Source organism: Dasypus novemcinctus, chromosome 2, assembly GCF_030445035.2.
Source record: "Dasypus novemcinctus isolate mDasNov1 chromosome 2, mDasNov1.1.hap2, whole genome shotgun sequence".
NCBI lineage: Eukaryota > Metazoa > Chordata > Mammalia > Cingulata > Dasypodidae > Dasypus > Dasypus novemcinctus.
In genome coordinates, this window is record NC_080674.1 from 198776838 (window position 1) to 198804633 (window position 27796).

Sequence of the window (27796 nt, forward strand, 5' to 3'; positions counted from 1 at the left end):
GCACTCCGCCGGCTCCTCTCTGCCGCCTTTCGTTTCTACACCACGACTGCCAGGACTCCTGCAACCAACACCTTCAACCAACATCAAACCCGCCCGTTCGCAACGCCCTCCACGCCACGCGTCCACAGAGGGCTGAAATGGCCTGCCACCAGCCAGGCGCGCCCATCCACGGGCGCTCCCCTGACTCAAGAAGAAGCTACCGAGAGACAGAGAGGAGATGGAGCTCTTCTGGAATCGTCGTTTAGAAGCCTGGGTTATTTTAGAGTCCACAGCGAGAGCAGGTGCAGCTAAGTAGGAGTCCCCCAAACCCTTTCCCCAACACTCTGACAACCTGCTCTGAGCCTCAGGACTCCAACTGCGGGGGCTGCGGAGGGTCTGGGGCAGGGGCAGGGGTGCGTCCAAACACAAACACGAAGGGCTTAGTGACTCCTGACCGCGCCCCTGGAGGTTCCTCCCCTCCGGTGGCGACAGTGCCCTCGGCACCGTCTCCCTGCCTCGCGCACACCGTCAGGCGGGTCTGACACCAAGGCGGGGCGACGAAGATGGGCCGGACGGGCACGGGGAAGTTGGCCAGGGCGATGGTGTGGAGGTGGGAGTCTTCGTTCACGTTGTAGAAAGAAAGCTCCCTGGCCTCGTAGTCGAGGAAAACCCCGACCCGGGGGTAGAGGGCTTTCTGAGGGTTGAAGGCGCACGCAGGAAACAGGTGTCCCTTGCTCCAGGAGGCGCTGCCCGGGCCCCAGGGGCCCGACACGGCCCTGAGGCAGTCTTCTCTGCAAACCCCCAGAATCCAGTTGGCTCCATCTCTCACCTCCACCTCCCAGTAGTGGCGCCCGGCGGTGAAGCGCTCGCGGCCCAGCACGCTGGAGAAGGCCCCCAGCGGCTTCTCAGGGTCGGACTGGCTGGCCCAGGGGTGGGTCTGGGTCACGGCTCTCTGGTCCACGGACACGGTGAAGGAGGGGTGCGCGCTCTCTGGGTCCAGAGTCACCTCCACTGTGGAGACAGCCCACGGGTGCTTCATTAGCCCCGGCCGAGCCAGGCGAGGCAGGGGCAGGCGAATTTAAGGACGGCGGGGTCCCTAACTGAACCCGGAGGAAGCCCCATCCTCAGCTGACCGTGACCCGTTCCCCCGACCCACCCTGTCCCAGGCAATGCACAGCCCGCTCCTATGTCTTCCACTGGGAAAGCGGGGCTGAGTCCACTCGCGAGTACAGCGCGCCCTCGGTCCCTTTCTCCTCCACACCCACGGCGGTGGGAGAGCCCGCTCACCTCCGCCTCGCCCACAGGAGGTGCAAGCTCAGCAGCCTTTTGCTGAATGAATGAGCAGGATATCCTTTCAGCAAAGAATGAATTTCACAAATCCGTGAAATATCATCCTTCCTTGCCTTTCACAACAGGCATCCCAATAATAATAATAATATTGAACTTCATCAATATTTAAATGGACACTTGTGGCTCCTAAGTCTCTCTAATCTCCGGTTCCTTTTCTACAAAGTCAGGACAGTAATGGTCTCTCCCTTGAGGTACTGGAGTGGAGATTACTCAAGAGACCTACACCAGGGGAAAATTAGTGTCAGTCCTTCTCTGTGGCTCATCACTACTTCTTACCGTGGAAGGAAAGGTGTCTTCCCAAATAAAGGGAGTGCAGGCACCAGCCCAGGGGTGGGAGATAGCTGTTCTCTCACCCCTGCTGTGCCTTGAGGGTTTCTGCAGTCACACCACCCCACATCCACTCGCTGCTCTCTAAAGCTATACTCAGGTCTCGGCCATTCAAAGCCCGAGCACCTTGGAAGAAGTGTCAGCCGCCGATGGCTAACTCCGAGCCCCCTGAGAATGGACCCACCTTGGCAACGTATCAGCAGTTCAAGAGAGGGGGGAGGATGCACTCCATAGAGCTGGAGGCATTCGGAGCTTTAGGCAATGGCAAGGCGACAGAGCGTGGCCTGGAGTAAGGGACGGGCAGGGGATGGGACAGTTAGAGCAGTAAGAGGAGGACTTCTATCCAAGGGAGAGTGTGCAAGGAGAAGAAAGCAGGAGGATAAAGGCTGGCACTTGCAGAGTGATGGAAGGAAAAGGGTTACCCTGACGAAAGAGGAAGTGGTGGGGGAAAACCAGGGAAGACCTGGGAAAGACTGGGTCACAAAAGGCCCAGATCAGGAGGGAGAGCAACTGATAAGGAGAGCAAAGAGCTCATGGGCCATGTGGCCAGGGCAAAGTCGTGGAGAATGACTACGGTTCGCCAACATCAGTGCCCTAGAGAGGTGTTTTCTTACCCTGGACTCCCAATCTGTCAACAGTTTCATCTGGACAGGGGCAGGCCCCACCTCTGAGTGGTGTCTCTCCTAACAGCCTGATACTTCACTTCGGGGTACTGTCTGCAGTCTGTGGTTATATATTGTCCACTGTCTGGTTGCCCTAAACGGTGATTCCCCAGAGCACAGAGCACTTGCTTGTTTGTTCATCTCAGTCTACGAAGAGCCTCGTCCAGTGCTGGACATTATGATAATTGTGTGGTGAATAAAGGATCATCTTAGGCTGAATCACGATAGGATGAATTAACATAGGCCTTGGAGATACACACACCCTCAGTTTTTAATCCCAGCTGCTCTCATTCATCTCTGAACCAGGAAACACTATGATTGAGGTCATTTCTGGCAAGAGGTGGAGGGGGAACAGAGAAGCAAAACGAAACTGTTGACAGATTGGGAGAGTTAAAGGAAGAAAGGGCTTCCCTGGGTCTTGTCCCTTTGAAGATAACCTGTTTCTAAGGTCAGGGCTGAGAGTCCTTGAGACAGTTCCTTAGAGAGAGGTGGTGTGGAAAGCCCCAACCACAGGCTCTTAGTACCTCAGCATCGGAGGCTCCACACTTCCTGAGAGAGAACGCACGTGCCCCTTACCCTGAAATCGCCTCAGTACTTCCAGAAGCCCTGGGACTTTGCACACAGTCTTCAGCTCCATGGGAACGGTCACTGGAACCTTAATCTTCAGGTTCTTAATCCTAGAAGAAGCACATGGCCCATTACCCTCTCTGCCCAGCAAGATGCTGGGGCCGCCTGGTTTTCTAAGAACACCCCTCGGCTCCCAGGAACAACATACCTCCTCAGTATCTCTTCTAGACCCTGAGGAGAAAGCAGAAACACTGGGTTAAGTGGACAGAACGTCAGCTCCAGCACCAAGTCTCTCATGAAGGCTCCCCACAGGAGTTCAAGAGCGTCACGTGCATTTCCTCATGTGCTCCTGGCCAAGCCTTCTCCCCATGCCAGTCTCCCTCCAGCCGTTGCTCCCTCTTTCCTCCCTTCAGATGTCTTGAGTGAATTGTCCATTCTCATCTCTGTTTCTTCCACCTCCCAACTCACCCCTACGTCAGCTCTAACCTGATATCCATCCTCCTGGATTTGATATCCCCTTTGTGGATATCCACCATCTTCATGTGCTTGACCCACGTGATGTTCTCATTCTTTATCTTTCTAGACTATTCAGCAACCCTGGGGACCTCTTCCCATCCTTACAAGACTCTCCCCCATGTGCCTCTCCTGCCTGAATCTTAGACCCTCTGCAGGATCCTTTGTCTGACTCTAACAGGACAGTCTTCTTCAGGGTCCCCTTGAGCTCTCCCCCAAGACATCTTATACAACCCCCAGCTTCAGTTAGCATCTATATGCACTTTTAAAAAATCATTTATTATTTTTATTTGGACAACATATATACATATGTACAAAATGCCTACTGTCAGAATTTCACTTGATTTACAAAGATGGGACAGCAAAACAACTTAGGTCACTAATACTGTACAAAAATAAAACTGATTAAACAGCTGTAAAGGTCAGTATCTTACAGTGTTACAGATAACTCATCTGTTTAAAAGAATATCTCAGTCTACCCAGAGAGATGAGTACTATGCTCAATCTATCAGCAAACTGACAACTAACTGATTTCTGTAAATATAATTCTCAAAAGAAGCATGATATAGAGCTAGACCCCTAAAGCCAGAGCATCAGTCCACAGTGGTAAAGGGCTTTCTTCTTCCCTTAATTCTAAAACTATTGAATTTTCCAGAATGTGACAACTACTTACAGTATTAGAGGGAACAATTTTTCTTCCTTTGAAACACCTGCAGTAGTTTTTCAGAAATTCAGTTTGCTTTAAAAAGTTTAAAAAAAAAGTACACCTCCCACTGTGCAGTAAAGGATTAACTTTGCCTAAATGAAAGGTTCTTCCTCTGCCCGGCTCCTGGGAGGCAACCTTGGAACATCCCACCTGTTAAGTATCTCTGTTTACTTGGGGGCCCTGGGCCAACAGCAGAGAGTTTTACGCCAACAATGTGATTTGTGGTTGGGACCCTGGGGCCCACTGGAGAGTCTATGTTAGCAATGTGATTACGGAGGCTGGGGAGGGGTCCCTGGGCCATGTGGCATCAGCTTCACCCCCGGAATAGGAAGACACCAAGGTCAGCCACCCAGGTGGTGAACCCCATCTTCGTGACCAGCCCCAGTAAAACACAGGCACCGAGGCCTGGGTGTGCTTCCCCAGTTGCAAATACTCTGTGCGTGTCACATGTTGTTGCTGGAAGAAATAAGTGCTGTCCACATGACTCCCCTGGGAGAGGAGTGCTGGAAGCTCACGCTCGGTCTCTTCTAAGCCCTGCACCAGGTGCCCCTTCCCTTTGCTGATTTTAATCTGTACCCTTTCTCTGTAATGTTTTTTTTTGTTCTGTGAGGCCTTCTAGGGAAGCCTTGAACTTGAGGTGGTCTAGGGGTCCTCCTCTACCTTCCCATCATGATCACTCCTTAACTGAAGAACACCGGCTAATGGTCACATCGGCCTTTCTACTCAGAGGCCCCTCACTTAACACCCAACCAAACTCAACACCCAAGCTGTCACTGACATACCCACCCCGGGCCCCTCCTGGGGCCGGACCATATCAGCCACTCACTCAGAAACCCAGTGGACATCCTTCTCCTTACCTCCTCTCACTCCGGTACCCAAACTTGCTCTCCATCCCGACTCTCGCGTCCTAACTCTCAGATCCGACCCCAGGGCGCCATCTCCAACATGATCAACCCCGTTCAAGTCAATGGCTTTTATCTCCAGGGTGACAGCACCCTATCTGGTGCCCCTTCCTGCCGTGAGGCTGCCCACTCATCTGCTGGGCACACTACTGATGTGACAATGATCCCCTGTCCGTCCCTCCTCAGCTGGGCCACCCCACCCTGCTTTCTCCCTTCTCTTCCCACGTCCTCCCATCCAGGCCTCACCTGGAACAGGCCCAGGGCCGGGCGCGCGCCGCGCTCCTTGAGCTCGGAGGTGAGCTCCTCCAAGCTGCGGCTGTGCTGGGCCAGGGCGCTTTCCTCCTGCCTCAGCTTCTGCATCACCGCCTCCTCCTCCTCCTCCAGCTCCTGAAGGAGCCGCAGCTCATCCTCTGCCAGCAGTTTTCGGAACTTCTGGAACTCGCACACTGTCCTCTGTTTCCGCCCCTGCACCTTGGCCTGGGGGTGAGGGGAGAATCGGGGAGAGCCTGAGCCGTGGCCTGCCCCAAGGAAAAACCGCAGTCCTCAGGAATGTCTAGAGTCCTCGTGCAAGAGCCGGCGTTAACATTTTCAGCAATTCTGCGAGTTAGCTGTTAAACACGGTTATTATTTTAAAATAAAACTTGCAATGATATAAATTACATTAAAAACAAAAAACACATGCGGGACATTATATACCCTGCCATAACCCACTGAATGGAGAGTGTAAACTATAATCCATGTGGCGCAGCAGTGCTCCAAAATGCATTCACCAAATGCAATGAATGTGTCACAGTGATGAAAGAGGGTTGTTGATGTGGGAGGAGCGGAGGGGTGGGGAGTGGAGTGTATGGGAACCTATTATATTTTTTAATGTAATATTTTGTGTGATCTGTGTATCTTTTAAAAAAAGAAAGAAAGAAAAACAAAGAATAATGAAAAAGCCCTTATTTCCTAGATACTTTACTACACATTTCTGTTTTCTATGTCCTAGAGGTTATTTATGACTATTGTCATGGAGTGGTTATACACCCTGGTGTTACTAGACATCTCTCCCCAACTCCTCATTTCAGGGAATCAGCGACAGCAGGAGAGCTGATCTGCAAACACTACACATCAGCACTGCTTACACAGCATCAGCTGTTCACAGTTCACCACTGCAAGGGGCCATCATCTTTTCCTGCTTCCTGGCAATAAATGACTCTTGTATTCCTCCCTCAACTGTTTTCATTTTAGTTCCTACTAACCTCCAGGCTGATAGTATAAGAGTTTGAACTGGAGATCCAAACCCACACTGTCCAATACGGTAGCCACGAGACACCTTTCAAGCACTCAATATGACATTCACACTGAGGGAAAACCACAAAGACTTAGGCTGGAAAAGAGAATATAAAAAATCTCACTGATTTTTTATATTGATTACATGTTGGAATGATAATATTTTTGATATAGTGGTGTACTAGTCAGGGTTCTCCAGAAAAACACAACCAATAGGATAATATATATATTTACTGATACATACACACACACAGATATTTATTTGAAGGAATTAGCATATGTCACTGTCGGGGTTTGGAAGTCTGAAGTCTGTAGGGCAGGCCAGCAGACTGGAAACTCAGGTAGCAGTTGATGCTACAGTCTTGGCTCTAAAATCTGTAGGACAGGCTGGCTGGAAAGTAGCATTTCAGTCCTGAGCAGAATTTCTTCTTCTCAGGGCAATCTCAGTGTCGGCTTTAAGGCTTTCAACTATTTGGATGAGGCATAGCAATATTATCGAGGGTCATCTCCTTTACAAAAGTCAACAAAGGCCCCTCAGCCACATCTACAAAATACCTTAACTGCAACACCTAGATTAGTGTTTGAGTAAATAACTGCGTACTATAACCTAGTCAAGTTGTCACAAAAAAAGTAACCATCGTAGCCTGCCCTTGTCAGTCTGGTCCACACACGCTTCCTTAAGCCATACTTAATTTCTAAATAAAGACAATAACAAAATCATGATTACATCTAATGTGATACAAATGACCCTTTCCCCAGAAGAGGATGCAAAGTCCTGGAATGTTCGCTCTTCTCCTTGATATCCTGTAACTTAAATACTATGATGAAAAATTAATACAACTTACGTTATATGATAATGGGATAAAAAGAGGGAAGAAAACAAAGATACTTGCCATCTAGTCAGTCATCTGCACACTCACATGCTAGCGCACTAATAAAAAACTGAAGAAATACTAAAAGCAATTACAAATGTTTGCAAATGATCGTGAGTCCTCCCTGCTATTCATCACTACCTTCTTCCATTTCTCATTCCATATTCCCTTTACCCTCAGCAAACACATCGGCTGGTCATGGCTCTTCGCCTGGTGCAGTGACTCAAACCTTCATTCCAGAAGGGTCTGTCACTAGCAATCCTGTCTGAGTTGGGCTGTAGTTTTCCATTGACTTTAATCAATGGGCATGGGAATACTAAGAGACATCCTAAGGGATCTCCCGTAACAGACAAACCCTTCTTTCCCTCCAGTGTAGCAATCTTATTTCCCTTTGGTAATCAGGATCAATCACCCCAGTCAGTATAGTAACTCCCTTCTTTATCTGTTGATTTAGAGACGTAAGGAGTCAAAATGGGCCGGATGGCAGACTTAACTTCCCTTTCAATGAAATAACTTGTGTCTCCTGACTGAAGACACAGAAGTGATTCCCTTTGGAACTAAGACCTTTAGTTCAGTGTAGTATAAGGTCACAGGGACAGGAAGCAAAAATTTTGCTAATGGATCACTAGAGGGAAAAGTGAGTGGTGCCACTCCCATTTCCAGCCCCTAATTCCAAGGGGCTATGGGAGAAACAGCACCATCAAAAGGATGCTGATTTAGAGCATACACAATCTCCTGGAGAACATTTCACCACTTCAAGGTACTATCACTTGGCTGGCACTGTAACTGAGTCTTTTTTTTTCCTTCTGCCCCGCACCCCCCCACACCACCTTGGCCCTCCTGCTTTTCTTGCTGTCTGTGTCCATTTGCTGTATGATCTGTACCTATTTCTCTCCTCATTTTTTTTTTCTCCTCTAGGATTCACTGGGATTCGATCCTGGGGACCTCTGATGTGGAGAGAGGTTCCCTGTCACTTGTGCCACCTCAGTTCCTGGTTTCTGTTGTGCCTCGCCTTGACTCTCCCATTCGTCTCTCTTGTGTTGCATCTGTCATCTTGCTGCATGACTTACTTGCACTGGCTCACCAGACATGCTTTTTACTTTTTAACCAGGAGGCCCCAGGGATCAAACCAAGGTCCTCCCATACGGTAGGCAGAAGCCCAATCACTTGAGCCACATCCACTTCCCTGTAACTAGTCTTCAATAGTCCATTTTATTGGTTTATCAAGCCAGCTGCTTCAGAATAATGAAGAACATAGACCAGTGAATTCCATGAGCATGTGCCCATTCTTGCATTTCATTTTCTGTGAAGCAGGTTCCCTGATCAGAAGCAATGCTGTGTGTAATACCATGACAGTGGATATGGCATTCTGTTAAGTTCACAGACATTAGTTTTGGCAGAAGCATTGCATTCAAGGAAGGCATCAAGAGCTATGTGCCTATTCCAGTAAGAATGTAATATTGCCTCTTCATTGATGGAAGTGGTCCAATATAATCAACCTGTCACCAGGTTGATAACTACAGGGAATGGTGCCATACTGGGCACTCAGTGTTGGTCTCTACTGCTGGAAAATTGGGCACTCAGCAGTGGCTGTAGCCAGGTAGACCTTGGTGAGGAGAAGTCCATGTTGCTGAGCCCATGCCTACCCTTCATCCCTACCATTATGGCTACTTTGTTCATGAGCCCACTGGGCAATGACAGGAATGGCTGAGTAAGAGGCTAACTGCTATGTACAAACAGTTGTTCTTATCCACTTGATTATTAAAACCCTCTTTTGCTGAGGTCACCCTTTGGTGAGCATTCTCATGGGATACAAATATCTTCACACTTTTTGCCCATTAAGAAAGGTCTATCCACATACCTCTTCCCCACAACTCCTTATCACCAATATTCCAATCACATTCTTCCTAGGTCATTGGCCATCCTGCCAAACCAATGGCCACAGTCCATGAATTGTTATACAAATTTATCTTCCACCATTTCTCCTTCCATGCAAAAATGAATAAAAAGGTGCACTGCTCAAAGTTTTGCCCACTGGAAGGATTTCCCTTTCCTGGTACTTTGGTGCCTGCTCAAGCCCTATCTCATATATACCACTTACATTTGTTGATGTGGTACTGCTATGCATACCCAACTTTATGACTTGGTGGGGCACAATACGATTAGTTCATGATGGGAAGCTCGGGTCTCATGGTAACTTGGTAGCCCATGGTTAAGCATTCTACCTCTACTACAGTTCAGTAGAAAACCAAAAGCTATTTCTTAAGAGGAGAGCAATTATTCACAAAGTATGATAGGGCTCTGCCCCTAAGTCCAAAGGGTCAGTGCTGTGATTCATCTATATACCTACCTAAGGCTCCAAACTGCATCTATATCATCTGCCATTGACATTTCAAGCACCATTGGATCTGCTGGGACATATAATCCAAGTGGAAAAGCAATTGGCATGGCAGCCCAGACCTGTTGCATAGCCTCTTCTTATTCCAGTCCCAGTCAAATCTAGCAGCTTTTCAGGTTACTCAGTAAATGGACCAGAGTGCCACACCCAAATGAGGAACAGGTTGCCTCCAAAATCCAGAAGCCTAGAAGGTGCTGCACCTCATTGTTGGCTGGAGGAGGGGCCAGATTCAACAACTTCTCCTCCACTTTAGAAGGTATATCTTGACGTGTCCCATATCACCAGACATGTAGAATTTCTCTAAGTAGGGAGGCACCTGCATTCTTATTGTATTTATTTTCTACCCTCTGACACACAAATGTCTTTCCAATAAGTTTAAAGCAGTTGCTACTTCTTGATTACTAGGTCCAGTCAGCTTAAAGGACCAGTACAATGAACCAGTGTGAAATCTTGTAGAAGGGAAAGGTCATCAGATTCTTTGAGGACTAAAATATGACAGGGAAGTGGATGTGGCTCAAATGATAAGGCCTCCGCTTGCCATATGGGAGGACCCAGGTTCCATCTCTGGGGCCTCCTGGTGAAAAAGAAGAAGAGAACGTGTGACTGCGTGGGGAGCCAGTGGCCCAGTGGTGAGCCAAGTGCTTGTGCAGTGCGCCAAGTGCTTGCACAGTGCGCCAAGTGCCCACGCAGAGAGCCGAGCGCCCACATGGTGAGCCAAGTGCCCACGAGTGCCTGTGTGTCTAGCCAAGTGTCCACGCAGTGAGCTGAGTGCCTGTGCAGTGAGCTGAGTGCCCATATGGCAAGCGGAGTACCCACAGGAGAACTTGCGTGGTGAGCAAGTGCCCATGCAGTGAGCCAGTGCCTGCGCGGTGAGCCAGTGCCCGCACGAGTGCCTGCGCGGTGAGCCGAGGGCCCGCACGAGTGCCTGCGCGGTGAGCCGAGGGCCCGCACGAGTGCCTGCGCGGTGAGCCGAGGGCCCGCACGAGTGCCTGCGCGGTGAGCCGAGGGCCCGCACGAGTGCCTGCGCGGTGAGCCGAGGGCCCGCACGAGTGCCTGCGCGGTGAGCCGAGGGCCCGCACGAGTGCCTGCGCGGTGAGCCGAGGGCCTGCACGAGTGCCTGCGTGGTGAGCCAGTGCCCGTGTGGCAAGCCAAGTGACTGTACAGCAAGCCGAGTGCCCATGCGATGAGCCAGGGCCCATGCAAGTGACTCACGCAGCAAGATGATGACACAATAAAAGAGAGATGAAGGGGAGAGTCAAGGTGAAGCTCAGCAGAGACCAGGAAATGAGGTGGTGCAACTGACAGGGAACCTCTCTCCACATCAGAGGTTCCCAGGATTGAATCTCAGGGAATCCTAGAGGAGAAAGACAAGAAGAGAAGACAAAAAGAGAAACAGATAAAGAAGATCACACAGCAAATGGACACAGCAAAAACAGGAAGGTGGGGGAGGGGGAAATAAACAAACAAACAAATAAATAAATAAATAAAGTATGACATAAGGCTGGAAAGTTGACATAACCCTGAGGTAGGAGAGAGAAGGTATATTGCTGGCCTTGCCAGCTGAAAGCTAACTGCTTCTAGTAGTCTTTACTCATAGGTATTGAGAAAAAAAGCATTTTCTTGACCTATAGCTGCATACCAGGAATCAGGGGATGTGTTGATTTGCTAAAACAATGATACCACATCTGGAATAGCAGCTGCAACTGGAGTCACCACCTTGATTAAGTTCATGTCAATCCATTGTAATTCTCCAACATCCATCTGTTTTCTGCACAGGCCAAATGCATGAGTTCACTGCACATGTGGTGGCATGAATCCTTCTAGCCCTTGATGGTGGCACTAATCTCTGCAATCCCTCCAGTAATGCAGCCTTGCTTTTGGTCTACTATTTTCCTAGGTAGAGGCAGTTCTGTAGCTTCCATTTGACCTTTCCTACTGCACTTAGCCCTCACTCCACAAATCAGGGAACCAATGTGAGGATTCTGCCAGTTGTAGAGAATGTCTATGCCCGTTACATATTTGGGACCTGGGGAAATAACTGCAGGATAGGATCAGGAACCCACTGGACCCACTGCGAGACAGACATGAGGTTAAAGTCCTGACCTCCATAAGTCTCTACTCTGACTGGTGGATCACAGTGACATTTTAGATCTTATAGAATTAATGCAGCTCAGAGCCAGTGTCAAGTAATTCCTGAAAAGTCTGATTATTTCCTTCTCTCCAGTGCACAATCATTCCAGTAGAAGTCCATGGGTTCCTTTGGGGAATGCTTAGAGAACATCAGCAATATATATTTTTGTCAGTGTAGCAGGGTCCTTCCTCAAGGTTCTGGTGTGTAAACTGTCATGTCTAGGAACTGATTGAGTGGCCTCAACACTCAGTTTTGGTGATTCAAATTAGACTTCTGTTCACTTGACCTCAAATTCCCTTTATACAGATTAATTAAGAATTTAGTAGACTGCCCATCTGTTTTACTTCTAGGCGCTCCATAATCAACGAGTCAGTGCCATGGGTCTCTGCACGTTAGCCTCATCTGATTTCTGCTTGGATTCCACTGTCCATTACAGTCCCCAAGCGCCACCTTGTCTTTGGTGATTAAATGCTGCCACTTGGTCTCTGTGACCCGACTAGCTGTCCTCATTGCATTGAACGGTGCAGAGTCAGTGGCAGCAGTTACCACTGTAATATCTGACCAAAAGAGAACAGTGAGTACAGAGGTCTTTAATAATGTGGGGGGCTCCAGACACAAATTCACTTCTCACAGTTCTGGTGAAAGGGTGTCTGCTAGACCCTTCCTGGGGTAGGCGAGTAGGTCTTACCTGAGAAGTCTCCTCCAACATTCCAATCATCCTAAACCTCTGGATACTTTCCTCTACAGTATACCAAGGCAGCACTAGCATTTTAACTTCATTTAGTGTAGGCCACTTTAGGGTCCTTATCTCAGCAAACCAAAACAAACAGAACCATTTCCATGCCTTCAAGCTACAACCTTGGATCCAGAGTCTCTGCTTACTGGGTCCATATCTATAAAATTTAGCCTAATCCACTTTATTTTCCTTCCATTATCCCACACCATTAATATCCATTTCTACCCATATTCCCCTGATTTCTGTCTGTATAAATTGGAAAAAATATGCAGTTCTTTTGGAGTGTTCTGCACATCCTCAAAGGTCACACTTTATACCTCACTCTTTGGGGACTGCTGGGACTTAAGTATTGTAATGGGTTTAGAAGGAAAGAGGGGTGCAGGGACAGGTCCTGAAAAGAATCAGAGGTGTCTGGAAAACCGCGGAAGACTTTTAGGCAAAGCAAAGTTAACCTTCCCAGACACGGGTGGAAGGGATGCTTCTAATGGCAAAGAAGACTCAGCAGAATTTAGGGGTTCAATGACCCCAGTTTATAAGATCTGCCCACATGTTCTTAGTCTAATTTTAAGGACTGGATTACTTCCCTATCAATGTCCTAACTTTAACAGCAGACATCCTGTGAGATTGGGAATTAAATGTGCATCATAATTCAGTCATTCCCAGATGAGACTCTGAGTTTGGTTTCCAGCAACACCAGTTCTGCAGCCACAAGAGATATGGGTTTCTTTCAGGGAAGGCCTAGAAACGTTCAGGTCATTGATGCAGAGTTTGAGCTGGGAAGCTGAAGCTCGGAGCTCATCCTTTTCTTTTCCCACTTTCTTCAACACAGTTAGGAAAACCCTCCAATCTACTTTTACTCAGGAGTTTGAAAAAAATGTTCAAGGTATCAAATTCATGGTCACCCAGAATCTTGCCTTCTGTAAGTATTTGATAAGGAGTATCCAATGATGATGTTTTGCTTATCTTTATTGCCACATCACGCCATGGACTATTAGTGTCATTTTTACCACTGAATATAGTTATTAGTACCTTAAATCTAATAAGATTAGAGAGCCAATTCCAGAAACCCCAGAATCAATCCAAAAACTCATCCTTAAGATTCCACTGTTCCTCTAGAAACTTTCTTAGCACCAAAATCTGTATTGTCAGGGTTCTCCAGCAAAACAGATCCAATAGCATGTGTGTACACATATATACACGCACTAAATATAAATACATAAAAGCATGTATATACACATATATAGAATACACGGTATATTCATCACTATTCAGATTCTGTATTTGTGGCACTTTCATTCATGAACATGCATGGACATGCACTAAGCAGGAAAAAATTTTGAGTCACTTGACATCACACATGTTCCCAGCTGAGATGGAACAAAGAGATGATTTCCTTCCTTACTGAAGATGTCATACTGTAAAGGGAGTTAAAATGTTACTCTAAAATATTCTGAAGGCGGTGATCCTGTTTCCAAATAGGGTTCAATGGCAGCAATCTCTAAACGGCTGATCAAACAAAGAACTCCCTAGAGAATCAATATATGCTAATTTAAAGACAAAGTAAAAATGTAAGATGTCTTTAAACAAAAACACATATAAAAGAAGATTATTTATTGATGGGGAGGAAATGTGACTGGAGGCACCCAGAAAATCTGAAAAAAATGTGTTGCTAGCAGATTTCCTTTTTAAAAACACTGAAGGATATACATCAGGTTCAAAGAAATTGAAACAAGACGGAAACTTAAATCTACATGAAGAAATAAAGGAGCACCCATAAAGATTATGATATAGATAGATATAAAAGAGAGTATGAATAAAATTTTCCCCTGATCTTAACTGATTTAAAAGACAACCACATAAGACCATATTATAAAATTATATTATTGAGATTTTAACAGAAATATTTAATATCTACAAATATGAGCATAAAGTAATAGCAGAAAGGAGGGAAAAATAATGGATTACTATCAGAGGAGGAAATTCACACCAGAAAGTACCTTAAACCCACAGGAAGAAATAAAAAAGTACTGAAAATGATAAATATGAAGGTGAATGTAAAAGACTCTACAATATATTTTTTCTTTTATTCACTTAACTTCTTTAAAATACTTAAAACTATATAAATCAATGATGCTAATAATATGTTTTTGGATTTATAACAAAAAAGACATGTATGGATGTATATGTATGTGTGTGTAAAAAATGGCACAAAAGAGGGGAGAGGAAACAGGGTTATATTGTAAAAGAGTTGCTATATTTTACTGCAACTAAGTAAGTTTTGATCTGAGATAGACTGCAATAAGTGAAGATGCATATTGCCATCCCAAGAGCAACCAGTAGTTAAAAAGAAAAAAAACAAAGAAATTAAAATGGAACAATAGAAAATGTTTCTGAATAGACAAGAAAAATTGTAAAAGAGCCCACATGATGTGTGCAGGAGACTCACATTAGACCCAAGGATGCAAACAGACTAAAGGTGAATGTTTGGGAAAAAGGCATTTCATGCAAATAGTAACCAAAAGAAAGTAGGGGTAGCTGGTATTGTACAAAACAGGCTTTAAATGCAAAAAAAAATGACGAGATACAGAAGGTATTATTTATTATATTATATTATATTATATTATATTATATTATATTATATTATATATATTATATTATATTATATTATATTATATTATATTATATTATATTATATTATATTATATTATATTATATTATATTATATTATATTATTATAATTAGTAAAAGGGACAATCCACCAGGAAGGAATAAAAGTCATAAATATCTATTTGCCTAACCAGGGTGCCCCAGAATATATGAGGCAAACTCTGGCAAAACTGAAAGGATAAATAGACTTCTCTACAATAATAGCTGGAGACTTCAACACACCATTCCCATCAATAGGTAGAACAACTAGACAGAAGATCAATAAGGGAACAGAGAACTTGAACAATATGATAAATGAGCTGGGCCTGGCAGACATATGCAGAACACTGCACCCCAAATCAGCGGGCTACATATTCTTCTCAAGTGCTCATGGATCTTTCCCCAGGTTAGACCACATAACAGCTCTCAATAAATTTAAGAAGATTGAAATTTTACAACGCAACTTCTAAGATCATAATGGAATGAAGTTGGTCAATAATAGGCAGAAGAGGGAAAATTTTGCAAATATGTGGAGGCTAAACAACACATCATAAACAATCAGTGGGTCAAAGAAGAAATTGCAAGAGAAATTCGTAGTATCTTAAGACAAATGAAAATGAGAACACAACTTATCATAGTTATGGGATACAGTGAAGGCAGTGCTGAGAGGTAAATTTATAGCCCTAAATGTCTATATTAAAAAAGAAGAGCAAAGATCTAAATGAACACCTGTAGAAACTAGAAAAAGAACAGCAAACCAATCCCAAAGCAAACAGAAAAAAAATAAAGATTAAAGCAGAATACAGAAATGCAACTGATTTTTGCACATTGATCTTATAACCTGCGACTTTACTGAACTTACTTATAAGTTCTAGAAGATTTGTTGTAGATTTCTCAGGGCTTTCTATGTACAGGATCATGTCATCTGCAAATAGTGAAATTTTGACTTCTTCCTTTCCAATTTGGATACCTTTATATCTATTTCTTGCCTCAGTGATCACGCAAGTACTTCTAACACAATGTTAAACAGGAGGGGTGATAGTGGGCATCCTTGTCTTGTTCCTGATTTTAGAGGGAAAGATTTTAGGATTTCACTAGTGTAAATGATGTGCCACAATGATGAAAGAGGTTGTTGATATGGGAGGAGTGGGGTGGGGTGGGGTGTGAGGTATATGGGAACCTCTTATATTTTTTAATGTAACATTTTTTGTGATCTATGTATCTTTTTAAAAAAATGCAATTAAATAAAAAAATTTTTTTAATTAAAGCAGAATAAATGAAATTGAGAAAAAAATAAAGAATATCAACAAAACCAAAACCTGGTTCTTTGAGAAGATCAATAAAATCAACAAACCTTTACCTAAACTAACAAAGAAAAAAGGAGAGAAGAAGCAAATAAATAAAATCAGGAATGAGAGGAGAGACATTACAAGAGACCCCACAGAAATAAAAAGGATCATAAAAGGATATAATAAAAAAACTGCATGCCAACAAACTAGACAACCTAGATGAAATGGAAAAATTCCTGGAAATGCACAAAAACCTACATTGATGCTACAAGAAATAGAGGAACTCAACAAGCCAATCACAAGTAAAAAGATTGAATCAATCATCATAAATCCTCCAACAAAGAAAAGTCCAGGACTAGATGGATTCACACAGGTAAACTCTACCAATTATTTCAAGAATAATTAATACCAAACCTGTTTAAACTCTTCCAAAAAACTGAAAAGGAGGGAAAATTACCAATGCATTTTATGAAGACAACATTGGCCTAATACCAAAGCCATATGAAGGAAATTATAGACCCATCTCTCTAATGCAAAAATTCTCAACAAAATACTTGCAAATCGAATCCAACAGCCAAACAACAGAATTATACACCAGGATCAAGTGGGTTTCAATCCTGGTATGCAAGGGTGGTTCAACATAAGAAAATCAATTAAGATAATATAATCTACAAATTAACAAATCTAAGGGAAAAAAGCACACGATCATCTTGATTGATACAGAAAAGGCATTTGCCAAAACCCAGCATCCTTTCCTATAAAACACTTCAAAAGACAGGTGTAGAAGGAAAGTTCCTCAACATAAAAAGGGAATATATGAAAATCCCAGAGCCAACATCATTCTCAATATGGAGAGATTAAAATCTTTCCTTCTAAAATCAGGAACAAGATAAGGATGTCACTGTTACCACTATTATTCAACATTGTGCTAGAAGTTCTAGCTAGAGCAATTAAACAAGAAAAAGAAATAAAAGGCCTTCAAGTTGGAAAAGAGGAAGTAAAACTCTCACTATTCACAGATAACATGATCCTACACTTAGAAAATCCTGAAATATCTACAACAAACTATTAGAGCTATTAAATAAGTTCAGCAAAGTGACAGGATACAAGATCAACAAGCAAAAATCAGTAGTGTTTCTATACACTAGCAATGAGCAAGCTAGGAGGAAATCAAGGAAAGAATTTCATTTACGATAGCAACAAAAAGACTGAAAAAGATACAAATTAATTTAACCAGGAATGTAAAGGATCAGTATTCAGAAAACTACAGGGGAAGCAGACTTGGCCCAGTGGTTAGGATGTCCGTCTACCACATGGGAGGTCCACGGTTCAAACCCCGGACCTCCTTGACCCATGTGGAGCTGGCCCATGTGCAGTGCTGATGCACGGAAGGAATGCCCTGCCACGCAGGGGTGCCCCCACGTAAGGGAGCCCCACGCGCAAGGAGTGCGCCCCATAAGGAGAGCCGCCCAGCTCGAAAGAAAGTACAGCCTGCCCAGGAATGGCACTGCACACACGGAGAGCTGACACAACAAGATGATGCAACAAAAAGAAACACAGATTCCTGTGCCGTTGACAACAACAGCAGCAGACAAAGAAGATGCAGCAGATAGACACAGGGAACAGACAACCGGGGTGGGGTGGGGGAAGGGGAGAGAAATAAATAAATAAATAAATCTTTAAAAAAAAAAAAAACAACTACAAAACAATGCTAAAAGAAATCAGGTCAAGAAGACCTAACAAATGGAAGGACATTCCATGTTCATGGATTACAAAACTAAATATCGTGAAGATGTCAGTTCTACCCAAATTGATCTATAGATTGAATGCAATACCAATAAAAATTTCAACAGTCTACTTTACAGAAATAGAAAAGTCAATTACCAAATTTATTTGGAAGGGAAAAGGGGTCCCAAATAGCCAGAAACATCATAAAAAAGAAAGCGAGGTTGGAGGTCATGCTTCCTGACCATGAGGCTACAGTGGTCAAAACACCATTATATTGAAAAGTGGATATGGTTCAAGTGACTGAGCTCTCCCCACCACACAGGAGGTCCATGGCTCGGTTCCCAGTGCCTCCTAAAGAAGACAGCAAGCTGGTGTGACAGGCAGGTGCGGCAAGCTGACGCAACAAGAGGACACAACAAGAGACATAAGAAGAAAAAACACAACGAGACACAACAAAGCATGGAACGGAGGTGGCTCAAGCAATTAAGCACCTTCCTCCCACATCAGAGGTCCCGGGTTCAGTTACCACTGCCTCCTAAAGAAACAAGGAAGACAACAGACACAGCAAGTGCAAACAACAAGCGGGTGGAGAGAAATAAATAAATCTTTTCTAAAAAACACAAAAAACACCATGGTATTGGCATAAAGATAGAGACATTGATCAATGGAATTAAATTGAGAGTTCAGAAATAGACCCTCACCTCTACGATCAACTGATTTTTGATAAGCCAATCAAGCCCACTTTTCTAGGACAGAACAATCTCTTCAACAAATGGTGCTGGGGGAACTGGATATCCATAACATAAAGAATGAAAGAGGACCCCTGTCCCACTCCCTATACAAGAATCAACTCAAAATGGATCAAAGACCTAAATATAAAAGCCAGGTCCATAAAACTTCTAGAAGATAACGTAGGGAAATATCTACAAGACCTTGCAGTAGGTGGAGTCTCTTAAACCTTCCACCCAAAGTATGAGCAACAAAAGAAAAAACAGATGAATGGAACCTCTCCAGAATTAAACATTTCTGCACCTCGAAGACTTCATGAAAAGGGTAAAAAGACAACCTACTCAATGGTAGAAAATATTTGGAAATTACACACCTGACAAGGGTCTAGTATCCATGATATATACTTAACCATAAAAAAGATAAATGACCTGATTAAAAAATAGGCAAAATACCTGAATAGACAATTTTCTAAAGAAGAAATACAAATGGTGAACAAACATGAAAAATGTTCAACATCACTGGCTATTAGGGAAAGGCAAATCAAAGCTACAGTGAGGTATCACTTCACACCTACTAGAATAGCCACTATTAACAAATCAGAAAACTACGAGTGTTGGAGAGGATGTGGACAGGTAGGAACACTTACTCACTTCTGGTGGGAATGTAGAATAACAGCCACTGTGCAAGTCTGTTTGACAGTTTCTATGGAATTTAGAAATAGATCTACCATGTGACCCGGCGATACCACTACTAGGTATATAACTAGAAGAACTGAGAGCAGTGATACAAACTGGGACACAAATGTTCATAGCGGCATTATTCACAATTGCCAAAGGATAGATGTCCATCAGCTAATGAAGGGAAAAACAAACTGTGGTATGTACACACAATGGAATATTATTTAGCTGTAAGAAGAAATGGAATTGTGAAGCATATTACAATGAGGATGAACCTGCAGGACATTATGTTGAGTGAAGCAAGCCAGGCACAAAAAGACATATTGTATGATTTTGCTATTATGAACTAAATATAATGAGTAAACTCATGGAGTTAATAGCTAGAATATAACTCATCAGAGAATAGAAGGTGGTTAGAGAATGGACAGCTGTGGTTTAATCTGTGCAGAATTGGTAAAAAGTTGTTTGTAAATGTTTGGAAACAAATAGAAATGGCGAAAGTACATCATAGGATTTATAATAGTAATGGTTTGGTTTTTGTGGCTTTTTTTTTTAGTAATGAAAATGCTCTTCTATTGACTGAAGTGAGGAATACGCAACTAGGTGATGAGACTAAATGCCACCGATTGTACACTTCAGATAAATTTTATGGTTTATGAACAAAAAAGTTAATAGGGAAGGCTGGGGGAAAAACATACCAGTTGTTAGATACAGACTATAGTTAGCTGTAATACTTTGATGATATTCTTTCATAATTTGTTACAAATATTTCACAACAATGCAAGGTATTTGTGGAAGGTTGACATATGGGAACCCTGTATGACATTATGCATGTTTGTTTTTATAAGTTCACAACTTTTACTATATACTTACTGTTTACATATGTTCATGTATGAATGATAGACTTCAATAAATTATTTTGAAAATGAAAAAGTTATATACTGTATGATTCAATTCATATAACATTATTGAAATGACAAAGTCAGAGAGGTGGAGAACAGCTTAGTGGCTGTCAGGAATTATGGAGGGGCTGGGTGAAAGAGAGAAGGGGATCTGGCTAAAAAGAGGTGTATGAGGGATCCCTGCGGCAGAACTGTTCTGTATCTTGGCTGTGGTGGGTGATGATCACACAATATATGTATGTGACAAAACTAAAGAGAACCAAAAACACACACACAAATGCATGTGTGAAAAACTCATGAAACATGAATAAAGATGGTGGATTGTATCAATGTCAACTCCAGCTTATGGTATTATACTATGCAATACGTCAGATGGGGTAAACTGGGTGGAAGGTACATGGGATATCTCTGTATTATTTCTTATAACTTCATGTGAATCTACAATTTTCTCAAAATAAATAAACCTAAAACCCATTTCATTTCTAAATGCAGGAAATGACCACTCCAAAACTGAGTAAAGAAAAAACCCCATTCACAAAAGTACCCAAAATAAATTATGCAGAAATATAAGTCTTGTACAGTGAAAACTAAAAAACACTGCAGTGTGACATTAGAAACCTGAATAAATACAGAGGTACACCATGTTCATGAATCAGAAAACTAAATATTAAGAGGGCAATTTTCCCAAAATTAATCTTTAAATTCAGTCTCTATCAAATTCTCAGTGGGGTATCCTGTAGAAATTGGCAATCTGATCATAAAATACATATATGGAAATGCAAGGACTCAGAATAGTCAAAATAATCTTGTAAAAGAAACACAAGTTGAAGAACTTACATTTCATGATTCCAAACTTATTACAGAGCTAAAGTAATTAAGTCAGTGTGATACTGTTGGAAGTTAGACATACAGATCAATGGAACCAAACTGACAGTCAAGTGATTTTCAACAAAGTTGCCAAAGTAATTCAACAGTGTAAAAGGTTTTCATCAAATGGTGCTGGGAAAAATTGGTTATACAAATGCAAAAAGGTGAATTAGACCTTTACTTCACACAACTCACAAAAGTAACTAAAAGATACCATAAACCTAAGTGCAATAGCCAAAACCACCCAACTTTTAGGACAAAAAATGTTAGGTTTTCTGACCATAGGTTAGGCAAATACTTCTAAAAATGATACCAAAAGTACAAACCATAAGAGAAAAGTAAAAGATAAACTGGACCTGATCAAAATTTAAAACTTTGTGCTTTAGGAGATACCTTTTGGATAATGAAAAGACAAGCCATAGACTGAGAGAAAATATTTGTAAGTCATATATCTGATAAAAGACTTGTGTTCAGAATATATAAAGAACTCTTAACAACTCAAAAAGACAGATGATCTGATTTAAAGCGGGGGGGGGGGGGGGGGGGGCAGGGAGGGTCATGGCAAAAGGTTATAATAGACAGTTCACCACCACATGAAAAGATGGTCAGCATCATCAGTCATTAGGAAAACGTAAATTGAAACCACAACGATGCCAGTTGAGCCCTGAATCTCAGCAGAGTTGCAATACCTACTTTCTAGTTCACTGGACTCACCCAGGACAACTAACTAAGCTAACTAAGGATAATGATGGACAACGCCCATCCCAAGAAGCAGAGAGTATCCACATCTGCAAGCAAGAAAGTTCCATCCACCTGCCCCATGGGACCTATGTCCCCTCTCAATTGGAAACAGAGTGGGCATCACCATCCAAAATCCTCAAGATTGAGGAATGAACAAACATAAGGTGGGAATGCAACTATGGATTAAAGTGGACATTACTATTCTAGTAATGGAAGAACTTGTAACATTGATATAGAGGCAGTGGCCACCAGAGGTTCTGAGGGGAGGGAAAGGGAAGAAGAGGTGTAATATGGTGCATTTTGGGGACACTGGAATTGTCCTGCATGACATTGCAATGATGAATAAAGGCCATTATACATTCTGTCAAAACCTGTAAAATTGTGAGGTGCAATGTGTCAACTATAATGTAAACTACAGACCATGGTTAGCAGCAATGCTTCAATATGTGTTCATCAATTATGACAAATGTGCCACACTAATGAAAAATGTTGTTAACAGGGAAAAGTGGAGGTGGGGGGTAGGTTATATGGGAATTTCTCGACATTTTTAAGGTAACATTTATGTAATCTAAAGATTCTTTCGGAAGCGGACTTGGCCCAATGGATAGGGCGTCTGCCTACCACATGGGAGGTCCAAGGTTCAAACCCCAGGCCTCCTTGACCAGTGTGCAGCTGGCCCATACGCAGTGCTGATGTGCACAAGGAGTGCCATGCCATGCAGGGGTGTCCCCCGCATAGGGGAGCCCCACACACAAGGAGTGTGCCCCGTAAGGAGGGGGAAGGGGATAGAAATAAATAAAAAATAAATCTTTAAAAAAAAAAAAAAGATTCTTTCAATATAATTTTTTTTAATCCAAAAAATAAAAAGCCACAATGAGATATTATTTCACAGCTACTAGAATAGTTATAATCAAAAAGTAAAACAATAATAAGTGTTGTCAAGGATGTGGAGGGACTGAAATTCTCCTAAGTTCCTGACAAGAAATAGTGCAGCCATTTTGGAAAAAATTTGGCAGTTCCCTATAAAATTCAATGTAAATTTACAACACAACCCAGCAATCCTATTCCCATGTATCTACCTAAGAGAAATGAAAATGCAAGTCCATGAGATGATGAGTGGATAAACAAAATGTGGTAGATCCACACAATTAAATACAATACAATTCAGCCAAAAAAAGAGAGAATGAACTATGGAAAGAAGTCAGATGTAAAAGTCTATATGTTGAATGATTCAATTTATATGAAACGTCTGGGAAAAACAACTCTATCAAGACATTAAGTAGTTTAGTGGAGGTCTAGGGCCGGATTTATGGGAGGAGAGATGGGCAGTGATGGCAAACAGCATGCTGGAGCTTTTCGAGGTGATGGCAATGTTCTAAAATTGAACTGGGGGATTGTGAATTTACTAAAAGTCATTAAGCTGCGCACTTAAAACAGCTGAATTGTATAATATGTAAATTGTACCACAATAAAGTCATCATAGAAAAATAAGAGAATGAATGAAGCCCCCAAATTTTAAAACACAGGCAAAAGATAAATAAAATATTTGGGGGCTAGGCTTTCGCAATGCCAAAAACAGTGATTTTCAAACTGCAGGTTTCAACCAACTAGTTGTCACAAAATAAATTCAATGGGTAGAAATAAGGTTTGTTTGTTTTTGATGAAATCGATTAGGCCAAAGTAGAGCAAAACAGGAAATATCAGAGTATATTACATATAGATAAGACTGATTGATAAAATATTTTTCTCCAATTATGTACATTTTTTCATACGTATGTGTATTTTAGTTGGAGGTGCTAGAAGTGTTTGGTAACTGTGACTGGTAGACAAAAAAGTTCCAAAGCCACTGGCCTAAAATAATCTTACCACAATCTAAGAAAGATATGTTTCAAATGTGTTTTTCCCCCAAATGCTACCACCTTTCTGTTTTTTATAAAAGTCCTCCCAATTAGTGGCTTCCTAGAAAAGTTTAAAGTACCCAAGTGAGGGAAGCAGATGCGGCCCAACTGATTGGGCTCCTGCCTACCATACGGGAGGCCCTGGGTTCACGTCCCGGGGCCGCCTTGTGAAGGCAGGCTGGTCTGTGCCCGTAGAGAGGTGACGCAGCAAGATGACACAACAAAGAGAAACAAGCAGACACAGAAGAACATGTAGTGAATGGACACAAAGAGCAGACAGCAAGCAAGTGGCAAGGGGGGGGGGATAAATAAATAAATCTTTGAAAAATAAGTAAATAAATAAAGTACACAAGTGAACCAGACCCATCGCGCTGCTGCCAGCGTCTTAAACCCAACTGCCAGATTTCTGATAGCCCACCCAGGAGCCTGGCCCTGAGCTGGCTTCCTGGCTGCTTAACACTTCAGCTCTGCTACCACTATTTATCCCTCCCCCCAAGACTCAGGAGGAAATCAGTCCCTTGAACGGGCTGATTTCCCAGGCTGGTCCACCACTTGCCTGCCAAGCTTCTGAGGTCACCACTGCTTCAGACTGTAGCCTCTCTGCCTTTTTCATTGCTTTTCTCAGTTCTTCCAGAATCTTCGTAAAGTTCTTCTGCAGGAGAGAGTAAGGTTAAGCTTCTTTCAGCAAGTATTTCATTTAGAATCATATTAGAGGGGAAGAAAGCTACATTCACTACTCATACTTTCATTCAACAATGTTTTTTCCTGAGTCCTGTGTCCCAGAGAGAAAGGAATGAGCCTTCCTTTGAAAAGACCACAAACTATGTGGAAATGGGAGGTATCAGAATGAGTTCATGATTTTACAATTTCATGTATCTATCTCCTGTCAGTAGAAAAGACCTAGAGTAAATGAAACCCTAGCAGCAAAGAGCACACCTAGCATCCAAATCTTGGCTTCTAAACACCCTCATTCCCTACTAATAGATGCAGAAATGGCAGCCTAGGTCTGGACCTGAGGAAGAACAAGACATTTTGTTGTGCCAGAAGGAAAGCATGGTATTAAAGAGTTCTGAAACCATGTCACAGAGACACAGGTGCTGGCTTGAACAGGACTCCCATTGGCCTGACTTGCGACAAATTTAAGCATCCAAAGGAATAATGGTGGTAATAGATTACAACACATTAATTTTAAAAATCAGAACCCACACTGGTAGTCAAAAGAAAAGGGGCTTGGGAAATGGATGTGGCTCAACCAATTGGGCTCCCGTCTACCATGTAGGAGGTCCAGGGTTCGATGCCTAGGGCCTCCTGGTGAGGGCGAGCTGGCCCATGCAGTGCTGGCCCACACGGGAATGCTGCCCTGTGCAGGAGTACCCCCCTGCGTGGGCAAGCTGCCCCGCACAAGAGTGCTGGTCAGCGCTGAGAACTGGCACGCAGCAAGATGCAACAAGAGGCACAGAGGGGAGAAACTAAGAAGACACAGCAGAACAGGGAGCTGAGGTGGCGCAAGAGAGTAGTCGCCTCTCTCCCACTCCGGTAGGTTCCAGGATCGGTTTCCAGAGCCACCTAACGAGAATACAAGCAGACACAGAAGAACACACAGTGAACAGACACAGAGAGCAGACAATGGGGGGAACAGGGGGCTGGCCGGGATGGAAAAGGCTTCCATAAAAAATTTTAAAAAATGTTAGTCAATAAATGTTGAAGGAATAAAACTAGAAGACTTTGTAACACCCCAGTAATAATCAGTTCAGGCAGGGATCAGCACTGGGTGACAGGGTGTTGGGGAACAGGGGAGATCGGCAGGCACCACTGGCTGGGGTTTGAATCTTCTCCCCCACAAAAGGCATGGCAGGACCCAACCCCCGGGACTGTGGGTGTGAACCCATTTGTAAACAGAACCTTCAAAGATGTTACTGATGGAGGGGTAACTGAACGAGGGTGGGCCTTCGTCTAGTATAGCTGATGTCCTTCAAAGCAAGGAAAGCTGTGAGAAGAGAAAGAAGCTGGAGTCAACGGAAGCTGGAGAAGACGCTGCTGTGTATCTTGCCCCATTACAGAAAAGCCAAGATCCAGGAGGGCTGTTAGCCAGCCCCTGAACGCCACATTTGGAACTCCTTGTCTCAAAACCGTGATCCAGTTGCTTAAGCCAACCGCTTGTATGGGTTTTGTTTTAGCAGCCCTGAAACGAAAACACTACCTTAACCGGGTGGTGGAACTTAGCGACACCAAGGACCTTTTGATGTGATGCTACATGGCTATATGGCATAGAAAGAATTATCTAGGTAGGATTCCCCACAAGGTTTAACCTGAATCCAACCATAAGAAAGGAATCGTACATATGTATACAATCATATACATATACACATATGTACATGTATACACACACATTCATATTTAGAAAGAAAATAGGGGGCAAAACGGGTATACTAATGTTAAATGTACAATTTTCAGTTTTTCTGTGGGTGTGATATTCATCTAAAAGAATACTTGAGGGGAGAGAAAAGAGCTCCATCTGCTGGAAAATACAAACAAGGGTGTAAATACTCTGGACAGTCTCTAGGTTCCAGTCCCTCCTCTGCCCCTTACCAGCTGAATCACAGAAGGCAGGCAGCCCTTCTGTGCCTCTGCTTCCCCATCTATAACGTGGGGGTAATACTAATTCCTCATCGGGTTGCTGTAAAGATCACCTGAGCCAAAGTGCCTCAAGAAGACCAGCACCTGGCACGCAGCAGGCCCTGTAAGGGCGAGTGCGCTTCTATCACGAGTGACTGCGTAAGGACACCCGCGTCCTCCTCGTTCTCATGCAGCGTGTACTGTGCCTTCCCTCCAGCTGAGCTTCAGGGGGTGAGGCGGTAAGCTAGCTGAGCCTGCTGAGCAGGAGGCAGAGCTGGGCGTCTGGAGGGGCGGCAGGGAGGAAGGAGGAAATCTGAGCTAGGCCCAGGGGAGGGGAATCTGGGAGAGGGCGGGGAGAGGAAGGGTGAGCAGGGAGCCAGGAAGGCAGGGCGCAGGGTGGGGTTGGCGCTGGAAGTCCAGAGGTGGGGCAAGAGCAGATGGATCTGGGCTTGGGCGGGGTGGTCTGGGCGGGGTCGAAGGGCCTCTGGGTAGGATTGGGGGCGTTCCGGGCGGGAGCCAAGGGTCCCGGGCGTGGGGGACGGGGGGAATCTAGAGAGAAGGGTTGTGGGAGGTGAGAAAGGGGCGATGGCAGGGGGCCGGGCACCAGCGAGGGGTACAGGAGGGGTTGGGGAAGAGAGCCGGGACTAGGAAGCAAGATCAGGAGCGGAGTGAGGAGCAGGATCCGGGTGGATTCGAGAGTCCCAGGAGAGGCTGGGCGGGGCCAGGGACGGCCGGGGTGGAGGGTCTCCCCGTCAGGTGGGCCGGGCGCGCGGAGCGGAGGGTCCCAGGCAGCGGGGGCACGGGCCCAGGCTCACCCGCTGGGTCTGCGCCGCCTCCTCCAGGGGCACCACCCGGTGGGAGCGGGTGCGCCGAGGCGCAGTGGCACACCACACAGACGGGGCGGCGGTCGTCCTCGCAGAAGAGCTTCAGCGGCTCCAGGTGCTCGGCGCACAGGTCGCAGGGGTCGCGGGGGTCGCACGGCCCCCCGCGGTCCTGCGCGGGCCGCAGGCGCGCGAGCGCGGCCGCCACCCTCCCGAGCGGCCGGTTGGGCCGCAGGCTCTCGGGCGCGCAGAGCTCGCGGCACTCGGGGCAGGAGAAGGGCGCGTCGCCGGCGCCCCGGCTGCGGTCCACGCAGGCGCGGCAGAAGTTGTGGCCGCAGCCGAGGGGACACGGGCTCGGCGAAGAGGTCCAGGCAGATGGGGCAGGTGGCCTCGTCCTGCAGGTCCCGCGCCAGGCTCCGCGCGGCCATGGCGCCGCCGCTTCCGGGTTTGCCTTTCGCTTTCGG

At 44.5% G+C, this 27796-nt stretch overlaps 1 protein-coding gene across 1 annotated transcript; it reads right to left on the reverse strand.

Moving 5' to 3' along the window:
• Positions 1 to 201: 201 nt before the first annotated feature.
• LOC101431479 (E3 ubiquitin-protein ligase TRIM11-like) lies at positions 202 to 27796 on the reverse strand. The gene is given in 7 exon segments (XM_071218745.1): positions 202 to 990; positions 2895 to 2995; positions 3094 to 3116; positions 5253 to 5483; positions 11504 to 11577; positions 27327 to 27675; positions 27677 to 27796. Coding segments are annotated over 7 exon segments (1509 nt in total). The 5' UTR covers positions 27761 to 27796; the 3' UTR covers positions 202 to 343.